This window comes from Hypanus sabinus, chromosome 8, assembly GCF_030144855.1.
Source record: "Hypanus sabinus isolate sHypSab1 chromosome 8, sHypSab1.hap1, whole genome shotgun sequence".
Lineage (NCBI taxonomy): Eukaryota > Metazoa > Chordata > Chondrichthyes > Myliobatiformes > Dasyatidae > Hypanus > Hypanus sabinus.
This window is the reverse complement of record NC_082713.1, coordinates 18,869,834-18,882,389: the sequence shown is the minus strand read 5'-3', so window position 1 is coordinate 18,882,389 and position 12,556 is coordinate 18,869,834. Positions and strand designations below refer to the sequence as shown.

The 12,556-nt window shown below is 43.5% G+C and overlaps 2 protein-coding genes across 2 annotated transcripts in view; one reads left to right on the top strand and one right to left on the bottom strand.

Annotated features, from left to right (window-relative positions):
• The window catches only part of slc25a43 (solute carrier family 25 member 43), a 29,469-nt gene that overhangs the window by 6,191 nt on the left and 10,722 nt on the right, over positions 1-12,556 (bottom strand). The window contains exon 3 of the mRNA XM_059976759.1: positions 5,297-5,469. Coding sequence (XP_059832742.1) covers positions 5,297-5,469 — 173 coding nt within the window. The remainder of the gene's footprint in view (positions 1-5,296; positions 5,470-12,556) is intronic.
• Positions 5,766-12,556, top strand: part of LOC132397934 (A-kinase anchor protein 17B-like) — a 90,800-nt gene continuing 84,009 nt past the window's right edge. The window contains exon 1 of the mRNA XM_059976757.1: positions 5,766-5,825. The gene's annotated coding sequence lies outside the window, so the exon portion shown is untranslated. The remainder of the gene's footprint in view (positions 5,826-12,556) is intronic.

Here is a 12,556-nt window from a genome sequence, read left to right as displayed (position 1 = left end):
ATTAATTTTTTCCCCTTAATTGATCAGATTAAATGTTTGTTTACTAAATGGTCACCATTGTCTTTATCATTGATAGGTCAGATTAATGCTATTAAGTTGACTAAGTTTTTATATATATTTCAAGCGGTACCAATTTTTATTCCGAAATCCTTTTTTGACAATGCTGATTCCAAAATTTCCTCATATATATGGCAGAATAAAAATCCTAGATTAGGTAAAAAATATTTACAGAAGGCAAGGAAGGAAGGTGGATTGGCATTGCCTAATTTTAGATTTTACTACTGGGCAATTAATATTCGCTATTTGAAATGTTGGTTAAGGGAATTGGATTTATCTCCTAGCCCTCACTGGGTAAATCTGGAAACTAAATCTGTACAAGGATTTTCATTGGGTTCTATCTTAGGGAATTCTCTTCCTTTTGCTCTTTCTAAATTACATAAACGAATTGACAATCCAATAGTTAAACACACTTTACGTATATGTTTTCAATTTCGTAAATTTTTTGAGTTGAATCAATTTGTTTTAGCAATTCCTGTTGTATCCAATTTCTTTTATCATCCCTCTATTATGGACCAAGCTTATTTAGCTTGGAAGACTAAAGGTATACTACAATTTTCTGATTTATTTTTGGATAATTGTTTCATGTCTTTTGAACAATTATCTAATAAATATAATTTGCCCAGATCTCTTTTTTTTTAGATATTTACAGATTAGGAACTTTTTAAACACTGTACTTCCTACCTTTCCAAATTTAGATTCTATGGGTATTCTGGAGAAATTGTTAGAACTAAAATTGTTTTCAGAAAGGTGTAATATCAAATGTTTACAATATAATTATGAAAATATGTTCAGAGGCCTTTTATAAGATTAAAAATGATTGGGAAAGAGAACTTAACTTTACTATCCTTATTGAGAATTGGGATAAAATTCTTCAACTAGTTAATTCATCCTCTATATGTTCTAAACATTCATTGATACAGTTTAACGTTGTGCACAGGGCTCACATGTCCAAGGATAAATTGGCTCGTTTTTATTCCCACATAAATCCTATGTGTGACAGATGTCATTCTGAGATAGCTTCTCTAACTCATATGCTTTGGTCATGTCCATCCTTGGAAAAATATTGGAAAGACATTTTTGATATTATCTCTACAATATTGAATATTGATTTACAACCTCATCCTATTACTACAATCTTTGGTCTACCAATGATGGAGTCAATTCGTTTAACTCCCTTTGCTTGTCGGATGATTGCATTCCTTACATTAATGGCTAAAAGATCTATTTTGTTGAATTGAAAAGAAATTAATCCCCCTGCCACATTTCATTGGTTTTCTCAAACTATGTTATGTTTAAGTTTGGAAAAAATTAGAAGTGTCGTATATGACCCTTCTACTAAATTTGAAAAGACTTGGAGGCCATTCATTCAATATTTTCACATGATGTAATTCGATCCTGTTCCAATCCTACTTTTTTCTGGTTCTGATTATATATATATATATGCAGAGAGGATCGGAGTTGGTGACACTGATGATTTTTTTTGTCTTTTCTTAAGACACTATAAACAGCCCATTTTTTTTTTCTCTATTAGTTAGTGGTTAGTTTGTTAGATTAGTTCTTGTTTTTTGGGGTAATAATTTTTTTTCTTTCTTTTTCTCTTCTGTTTTTTTAATATATTGATATACCTAGTTTTTTTGTCTTGCCTATATTATATTTGTATCACCTATGGTTTGGGAAGACTTAACTATATCGTACTTATTGCTTACTTATCCTTTTATGCTCATTTTAATTTTGTAATCTCAATAATTATGTATCAATCTTATCATATTGATATTAATAAGAAGATTGAAAAAGACAGTGATGAAATGCTTTGGGAGGTTGGTCATGACTAGACTGAACTCCTGCCTCAGCAAGGACCTGGACCCATTGCAATTTGCCTTTCGCCACAATAGGTCAACAGCAGACACAATCTCAATGGCTCTCCACACAGCTTTAGACCACTTGGACAACACAAACACCTACGTCAGGATGCTGTTCATCGACTATAGTGTAGCATTTAATACCATCATTCCCACAATCCTGATGGAGAAGTTGCAGAACCTGGGCCTCTGTACCTCCCTCTGCAATTCGATCCTCGACTTCCTAACCAGAAGACCACAATCTGTGCGGATTGGTGATAACATATCCTCCTCGCTGACGATCAACACTGGTGCACCTCAGGGGTGTGTGCTTAGCCCACTGCTCTACTCTCTGTATACCCATGACTGTGTGGCTAGGCGTAGCTCAAATACCGTTTATAAATTTGCTGACGATACAACCATTGTTGGTAGAACTTCAGGTGGTGACGAGAGGGTGTACAGGAGTGAGATATGCCAACTAGTGGAATGGTGCTGCAGCAACAAACTGGCATTCAACGTCAGTAAGACGAAAGAGCTGATTGTGGACTTCAGGAAGGGTAAGATGAAGGAACACATACCAATGCTCACAGAGAGATCAGAAGTGAGAGAGTGAGCAGCTTCAAGTTCCTAGGTGTCAAGATCTCTGAGGATCTAACCTGGTCCCAGCATATCGATGTAGTTATAAAGAAGGCAAGACAGTGGCTATACTTTACTAAGAGTTTGAAGAGTTTTGGCACGTCAACAAATACACTCAAAAACTTCTATAGATGTACCGTGAAGAGCATTCTGACAGACTGCATCAGTGTCTGGTATTGGGGGGCTACTGCACAGGACCGAAAGAAGCTGCAGAGGGTTGTAAATTTAGTCAGCTCCATCTTGGGTACTAGCCTGCTGAGTACCCAGGACATCTTCAGGGAAAGGCAGCGTCCATTATTAAGGACTTCCAGCACCCAGGGCATGCCCTTTTCTCACTGTTACCATCAGGTAGGAGGTACAGAAGCCTGAAGGTACACACTCAGTGATTCAGGAACAGCTTCTTCCCCTCTTCCATTCGATTCCTAAATGGACATTGAATCTTTGGACACTACCTCACTTTTTTAATATATAGCATTTCAGTTTTTTGCAAGATTTTTAATCTATTCGATATACGTATTCTGTATAAAGTATACAGAATAAGATTTATTTATTTATTGATGTTTTTCTTCTATATTAGGTATTGCATTGAACTGCTGCTGCTAAGTTGACAAATTTCATGTCACATGCCGGCGATAATAAACCTGATTCTGACATGTCCGTGACCTCCTCTTTGAGCCACGATGAGGACACTCTCAGGTTGGAGGAGCAACACCTTATATTCCATCTGGGTAGCCTCTAACCTGATGGCATGAACATCGATTTCTCCTTCCGGTGATTCTTTTCCCTCCCCTTCTTCTATTCTCCTCTTTGGGCTCCTGCCTCTTTTCCTCACCTGCCTATCTCCTTCCCCTGGTGTCCCTCCTTCACCTATCACTCTCTAGCTTTCAACCTTCCCCCACCCCACCCCCTCCCATTCCAGTCCTAAAGACAGGACTCGGCCTGAAACGTTGACTCTTTATTCCTCTCCATAGATGCTGCCTGACTTGCTGAGTTCCTCCCGCATTTTGTGTGTGTGTTACTCTGTGCAGTAATGTCTGTGTTCAGTATGTACTTAGAATATAGTTAACTCAGTGACAGCATTACAGTCACCAATGAGGTGAGACACAATCTACTAAAACAGGCTCTGGAGGCGCAGTCGGGCTGCTGTGTGACGGGTACAATTTGACCTTCAGCACACCCTGTCATTAGGCCAGCTGACTGTAGGATGTGCCTCCAGCTTGCAATCAGATTCTCTCGGTTAGAAGCCAGTCGTAAAATGCTTAAGCACGTGGAACTCTCATTTTCTCAAACTTAGGAAGTGATTAATTCCTGAAGTGTTACTGGGCTGTGATAACGTGGTCAAGTAGCAGTTTGCACAAAGTTATTATAGGTTGGGCTTTGGAGTTTGGAGTTCAGCCTCAGTGCCCTCTGTAAGGAGTTTGAACATACTTCCCATCAATCTGTGGGTTTCCTCCCACTGTCCAAAGATGTACCATTTAGCTGGCTAATTGGTCATTGAAAACCGTCCTGTGATTAGGCCAGGAATAAGCCCGTGGGTTGCTGGGCAGGGAGGCTCAAAGAGCCTGTTCGACAACATATCTCCAAATTTAAAAAAAACAGAATACAAAACAGCTGAGTGTTTCTGGTAAATCAGTAAGCAACCAGCTGGGGGAAAAACACAACCAGTGAGATTCTAGAGAAGTTAATAATTAACGCTGTAAACGGGTGAAGGATTCGTGTAAAGAGGATGTCCAGAACTTTCTTGGTAACCTCGTCCACACAGAACTTGCCATGGAGTCTGGAGAGATGGCTGCAGGTACAGGGCAGAGTAAGTGCGGACCCTGGTGAGGTGAGATATTCGCAGGGCTCAGAGTAACAATAGGTGGAGGGACAGATCGTGTTGAGTAACCGGGGAGTCTGTAGAAGGACTCGGACTGATTAGGAGAATGGGCAAAGAAATCGCATGGCGCATGGCTCATGGCTCATGCACTTTGGTAGAAGGAATAAAGATGGAGACTATTTTCTAAATTTGAAGTGATTTCAGAATTCTGAGGTGCAAAGGGAGTTCTCGTGAATGATTTCCTAAAGGGTTGAGATTATGGTAAGGAAAGGAAAAGTAACGTTAGTGTTCATCGAGAGAACTAGAATATAAAAGCAAGCATGTAACGTTGAGGCTTTATGAGGCACTGGTCAGATCGCACTTCAGTTCTGGGCCCCTTACCTTAGACTGGATGCGCTGGCATTGGACACAGCCTCCACAGGAGATTCACGAAAATGATCCCGGGAATGAAAGGGTTAACGTATGAAGTGTGTGGTTGCTGGAGTTTAGAAAAATAAGGGGAGAAACTCATTGAAAACTACCAAATATTGAAAAGCCTACATAGAGTGGATGTGGAAAGGATGGTTCCTATAGTGGGGGAGTACAGGACCAGAGGACACAGAATGGATGTGGAGAAGATGGTTCCTATAGTGGGGGAGTACAGGACCAGAGAGCACAGCTTCAGAACAGCAGAATATCCATTTACAACCGAGATGAAAAGGGGGTTTGTTTAGCCGGAGAGTAGTGCATCTATGGAATTCACTATCGCAGACAGCTGTGAGGGCCAAGTTATTGCAGAGGTTGACAGGTTCTTGATTAGTAAGGTGGTCAAATGTTACAGGGAGAAAGCAGGAGAGTGGGGTTGAGAGGGATAATAAGTCAGCCATGGTGGAATGGTGGAGAAAACTCGATGGGCCAAATGGCCCAATTCCGCTGCAACATCTTATGTCTTATGGTTTCTCACCTGCATCTTCCTTTTCACAGTCTCAAAAGGGAAGGAAAGAGTCTGGGCCACAGAGGCTGCCAGGCAACCGTTGACAAAGTTCTGGAGCGGTGTGAATTTCACACTGGGCCTATTCCACAGCGTATCCAGGTTACTGTAGACCAGAAACGAGCCTGCCGAGAAAGGTACTGCTCCTGAGAAAGAAAAGGCAGGAATTAACTCCCAGTGAAGATCCTTAAACCTTCTATTTAAATTGAAATGGGATTCATTTTATTTTCATTTATAGATACAATGCAGAAAAGGCCCATCCAGCCCAACAAGCTTCACTGTCCAGCAACTCGAACCCTAGTAACTGTGGATTGTCACAGGACAATTCACAATGACCAGTTCACCTCCCAACTAGTACGCCTTTGGAAACTGGAACACCCGGAGGAAACCCACGCAGTCACTGGGAGAGCGTACAAACTCCTTACAGACGACGTCGGAATTGAACTCCAAGCTCAGGACCCCTGAGTGTGCCTCATTTATATCGGCTGAAGTATCACTGAAGGTAACTTTACAGAGTGTGCAAGATGATCAGACGCATAGATAAAATTGACAACCACAGATTTCCCCCACCAGGCAGAAATGGCTAATACGAGAGGCCATAATTTTAAGGTGACTGGAGGGGAGTATGGCAGAGATGTGAATCTCGGAGGTAGTGTTTGTTTCTTTTCACACACGGAGAGAGGTGAGTGCATGGGACTCACTGCCAGGGGTGGTGGTGGGGGCAAATGCATTACAGGCACTGAAAAGACTCTTCGTTAGACTAATGGATGATAGATAAATGGAGAGTTATTGGGGAGGGAAGGGTTAGATTGATCTTAAGAGTAAATTAAAAGGTTGGCACAACATTGTGGGCCAAAGGGCCTGAACCGTGCTGCAGTGTTCTATGTTCAAATAATCTATTTGTAAACGGCTGGGTAAGAGATAAATAACAGACAGGAGACTGAGATAATTCCCTTGTTCTTCCTTGAAACAGTCTTGAGGGATGTCTTATCGGATGAGCCCACCTGTTCCAATCACTTTATTCCGGAATTTTTAATGGAAGGAGTCAGTCAGTTATTGACACAAGTGAACATATACCCAACGCTGGCTGGGGAAGTAATAAGTAGGACAAATTAGAATATAGTTGTGGGGTTTTGCATGACAAGTTTCATGCAACTTTCTGAAGAAAGGAGATTACTTGGATTTGAATAACTGAAGTTATTTAGAGTAAACTGTTCAAATCCTGGGAAGACAGCAGCCTGCGTACTGTATGCCCGCATGAACATCATTGTGAAAATGACTACCAATTTATTTTGACAATGCTGCTTAAGTAGGCACAGAGCTCATAAAAAGTGACGAAACAGATTTTTTAACATCATAAACCAGCGGGCTGTTGTCACGTCTCCCGCTCGCTGTGAAAATGTGGGGGACACCCCCCCTTCTTCCTCATTAGGGAGAGAGAGAACCTGTGGGTTGCTGAAGGCTGGATGAAACGCGATAGCCTTTGGGCTGACTGCAAGGTCTGTGTCTTTGCTACGGCCTAGCTCGCGCTTGTGCTCAGTAACGGGTGCGCTTTTTGCTTTGCGGTGAGGGGAGGGGGGATTGTTGCTTACCACCGCTTACACGTGTGAGGGAGTAACTGTGGGGGGGGCTTTGGGGTTCTCATGTTTAACTGTCGTTCATTCTTTAGGGCACTTCTCTGTTTTCATGGATGTTTTGCGAAGAAAAAGCATTTCGGGGTGTACATTGCATACATTTCCCTGACATTAAATTGAACCTTTGAATTTTAAAAGAATCATTCAATGGTCAAAACGTTTTCGCTAAAGCCTCCCAATCTCCTGAATGAACAAACAACCCAGCCGGGAAGCTGCCAGACCCGCTGAGCTCCGCCAGCGTTTTGTGTGTTTGCTTTGGGTTTGCAGCATCTGCAGGATTTCTCACCTTCAGCTTTCCCTCAGACACCTACCTCCAGAACAGGGCTTCGACCTGCCACTTGCGACGGATCCCCTACGTTCCCTGGGTCAGGTTCAGGCCGAGCTGAGGCACGGGTTCCAGGTCTGAGAGAAAGAAATGGCCCACGGTTTGGCCAATTTCAGCGCCCGGCCAGGTGAAAACCTCAGGGTGTCGGGGCCAGAGGAGAGGGACGGTGGTCGGTGAGGTTTACTCGTCTCTGTGCCGAACTGAGGCCGTGACAGGCTCCCGGATCACCTGTGACTGTCAACTCACTTTCATCAACTTCAGTTCTGACTGCTAGCTGCTTACTTTTATTGCTTGCCCCATTTGTTTTTTTTATCTGCTCTTTGGGTACTTGACGGCCTTCTTTTTCAATGGGTTCTATTGGGTTTCTTTGTTTTGTGGCTGTCTGTAAGGAGACAAACCTCAAGGTTGTATATAGATAATAAATGTACGTTGAACTTTAAAGCAGCTTGGCAGAATGCAAGAAATCAGTTTCCAGGCATTTGTAACAACACCCAGGAAAAGGAAATGCTGGAGGAACTCAGCAGGTCAGGCAGAGTCCCAGTTACGTACATGGCTTCATAGATTTATAGGCTGGTAAAGGCGGCATATGGAATGCTTTCCTTTGTTAGTCAAGGAGCTGAGTTTAATATTCAGAAAGTTATGTTTCAGCTTTATAAAACTCTAGAAAGGCCTCATCTGTATGATAAGAGGTGTTCAAGACAGGTGTCTGAATGTGCAGTAAATGGAAGCATTGGACATTGTGTAGGCAGAAGGGATTAGTTTAGTTGGGAACTTGTTTACAGATGTAATTAATTTGGCACAACATTGTGGACTGAAGGGTCTGTTCGATGTATGGAGGGAAACAAACAGTTGACATCTCTGGCAGAGACTTTCAATACCTGACTGGATTGTGAAAGGATAGAGAAAGCAAAACTTGTGTTGTGGCACCACCTAGTGGCGAACACAGGTAAACGCCACTGGCCTGCATTACTTTTTTAAACTCTTTAAGATTAAGGTTTTTTTCCCCTCCACATTACAGACTGCCCCGCACAATATTTGCCACCTCACTTGGTAACTGGGGCCAAAGCTGCTCTAGTTCTTAGGGAACTCTGCACAACTTGCATGTGGATTATGGCCAGCTGGTGGCACAGCGCCAGACTCCGGAGCGAAGGGTTCCCGAGTTCGAATCCAAGTCGGGCCACCCCCCGAGCACGCTTCCCATCCGTGCCGGGTCGAGCGTCAAGCTAGCCACTCGGCCTCGTTTAAAAAAAAAAGGGCCGAGTCAGGAATGTTCATACCGTGACCCGTTTAGTCCGAAAGCAGTCCTGACACCACGCACCAGACAAGAATGACTGACCGTCTGGTGCGACAGGCAAAACAGAAATGTGGATTATGTGGCACAGTGGCCCACGGAATCAGATGCAGCAACACTGAGCCAATGGAGGAGATATTCAGCTAGGTTGGCTAATACTGAGTGAGAAGGGAAGGCATTCTGGAGAGATGGGCATAGAGCTTTAGGGAGTGAAGTTAGGGTTCAGGCAGCCAATGACGCAGCTCACAATGGTGAAATAAAGGGATCAGGAAAGATCACAGGACAGAGGAGCAGAGTTCAGTCCAATTGGTCCACGCTGATCCCCTGCTGGTCTGGTTGGCTGATTTATTAATCCTCTCAATCCCATTCTCCTGCCTTTTCTCCATAACGTTTGACACACTTCCTGCACTAGGAAACACTGAGGAAGCCAGAATGTTTTGGGAAAAGATGTTGCTGGTGTAAATTGCACACACTTAACTCGCTCTTCCAGAAGTTGGGGTGAGACTAGAACTAGAGGTCATAGGTTAAGGGTGAAAGAAGAAAGGGATCCTGAGGAGGGACCTCTTCACTCAGAGGTCGGAACGAGCTGCCAGCAGAATTGGTGCATGTGGGTTGGTTTTCAACAGTTAAGAGAAGTTTGGATAAGTTCGTGGATGGGAGGGGTGTGGAGGGCGATGGTCCAGGTGCCGGTTGACGCGACTTGGCAGAATAACAGTCTGGCGTGGGCTAGATGCAATAGTTGCCGTGAGATGAAGGTTCTGGAGTTGATGAGGTATTCTGTATGAAGTGTCTGCTTCTCGTGTGCAGTGGAGATACTCAGCAGCTTCCTGTTTCGGGGCATTAACATCACAGGTAACACAGCAGGTCAATGTAATCATGCAAGGGGTGAGCTGGCACGTTTACTTTCCAGACAAGAGGAGATTCAGAATGTACCAGGTATGGAGACGTGTTGGAGCTTTATCACTCGGGTGCTGGAGACGGACTGATAATCTTATAGAGGTGTATAAAACACAAGGGGCATAGGCAGGGTCAACGTGCACAGTCCTTTTCCCCAGACTGTGGAGAATCACTTGTGTGTATGATTTGCTGCTCTAATGTAATTTCTTTACGAGATGTGTCTACCATTCAGAAGCTTGAAACTTCTCTTCAATGGGAACTCGGTGAGACCCTCCCACTGATCCCCCTTTGTGACTTCTGCTGCTCTCTGACTCTCACCCAGCCGCATAATTCATCTGCAAACTTCTCTTCCTTCCCCTTCTCTCCCTTCCTAGCCTGGCCTCTTCCCCCTGTCTTCCCAGTCCTGATGAGGAGTCTCGGCCTGAACCATCAAATGTAAATTCCCGTTCATAATTGCTGCCTGACCTCCGTGTGAGTTGTTCTGGATTTCTAGCATCTGCAGAATCCCTTGTGTTTCAAAGTTCAAAGTAACTTTATTATCAAAGTACATATATGACACCATATACAACCCCGAGATCCATTTTCTTGCAGGCATTCACAATAAATCCAAGAAACACAACAGAATCAGCGGAAGCTGAACCCAACCAGACGGACAAGCAAAACACAACCAACGGTGCAAATATAAAACAGAAAAAAATAATTTAAAAAGAGCAATAAATATCGAGAACATGAGTTGAAAAGTCCTAAAAGTGAGTCCACAGGTTGTGGGAACAGTTCAGTGATGGGACAAGTGACGTTCATGCCTGCTGTCAGACAGGAGGTACCTGAGCATGAGGACAAAGACTGACAGGATGGAAAACACCTTCCCCCAAGCCGTAAGTCCACTGAACTCCCTGCCACCACCCGGGTCTTCCCAGGTGCGAAGTGCCAGCTGAGTTTACTGTTTAGTTTTTAAAGTAAGTGTAACTTATTATTTGTTAATTTACTTGTGGTAATATTACATTATGTGCGCGAGTTATATGTATTGTGTTGTGCACCTTGGTCCAGAGGAACATTGTCCCGTTAGGTGGTATAGAGCACTGTGTAAAGTCTTCAGCACGTTATACATCTAAGGTGCCCAAGACTCCTGCACCGAACATAGTAATTTTATGTATTGCGCTGTACTGCTGCCGCAAAAAAAAAAGAACAGATTTGATTACGTACGTGAGTGATGAGTGCTGAGCCGATTTGGAGAGGTTGAGAATGGACTCTTTGGCAGCAAAATGCAGCTCCAAAGTGAATTGTTGGACAGTGTGAATTCTCGCACTGTCACGTATCTGGGGTATGTAGTAGGTCGGGGCAACTGGCTCCTGTACAAGCCAAGGTACGGGCTATTGCTGAGGTTCCCATTCTGACCGACAAGAAAGCTTTGAGAAGGTTTTTAGGAATGGTGGGGTATTACCAAAAGTTCTGTAAAAACTTTGCAGATATCGCTCTCCCCCTTACAAAACTCCTGGGGAAGAATGAGAGATTTGTATGGACTGACCTTTGCCAGGAGGCGTTTGAATAACTCAAAACCATCCTGTATTATCATCCTGTGCTCAAAGCACCTGATTTTTTCAAAACCATTCTCTATAGCAACAGATGCTAGTGACGAGGCTGCTGGGGCAGTGTTGTTGCAAAAGGGTGCGGATGACATTGAACACCCAGTGGCTTATTTCTCCAAGAAATTTAATGTACACCAGAAAAATTATTCCACTGTGGAAAAAGAGTTACTAACTAGCATTCTAGGCCTGGAGTGATTCGCGAGGCGGAGCCCGGGCCCTAATGTGAGGTACAATCCACTGTTTGGAGAATTTAAACGCCAGTCCAGATAGACAGGAAAGGCAGGACGCTGAGAGTCGGGTGAAGGTGGATCACTCTGGGCACTGAGCCGGCTTTGGAGAAGTTGAGAACGGACTTCTCCGGCAGCGAAATCTAATGCAAGGTATAACCGCTGTTCGGACAATTTAAACACTGGCCCCCTCTGAGACACTAAGGGTGTGAGATTCACCCCGGCTGCTGTGCTTTGCGTCTGCGAATTTTGCAGTGACCTGATGAACAGGACAGCGAGACTTTGTCTCTACTCCGAGCTGCTCCGGGGATTTGGATCGAAGGATCCAACCTGGTTCAGAATGCTGTTGTTGTTGTTGCTCAATACCATTGTTTGCATGATTTTCCCTGTTTTTTTCCCCTCTTTCTCTGGCACATTGGGGGTTGGTCACTTTTTTTAAAATTTGGGTTCTTTCGGGTTCCCTGTTTTTTACTGCCTGTAAGCAAACAAATCTCAAGGTTGTAAAATTTATACATGCTTTGATAATAAATGTACTTTGAATCTTTGATCAACCCGATTCTCCATCTTGGATTGAGTGGGAAGGGGGCGGTGGGGGGGGGAATCATGGTGGAAAAGGGGAAGGAAGGGGGGAGGGCGAGGTTAAGCACCAGAGGGACGTCAGTATCATTGGAATCAGAATCAAGCTTAAAATCACCAGCATACATTGTGAAATTTGTTAACTTTGTGGCAGCAGTACAATGCAATAGATAATAAATTTTAAAAAAGAATTACAGTGAGTAAATACAAGTATATTAAATAGCTAAATTAAGATAAATAGTGCAAAAAATGTAAATCTTTAGAAAAGTAGTATTCATGGGTTCAATGCCTATTTTGAAATCAGATGGCAGAGAGGAAGAAGCTGTCCTTGATTTGCAGAGTTTGTGCCTTCAGGCTTCTGTACCTCTTCCCTGATGGTAACAATGAGAAGACGGCCTACCCTGGGTAGTGAGGGTCCTTGATGATGGAAGCCAGCCACTCTCCACTCCACCCCTCCTCTGCCACCTGCCCCGCAGCACTCCACTCTCGCCATTCCCAACACCCTTTGCTCCCGCCAGACTTACAAACCCGCTCTCACCTCCACATTGACAAACACAGCACTATGCAAACAGTTTTAGGCACTCTGTTATACATATGTTCCTATACTTTTGCACAGCACTGTACATGGATGACAATAAACTTAAAATTGAATTCGACAAGATCAAGGAAATTTTTTTTATTTACAAGGGATAAAGAC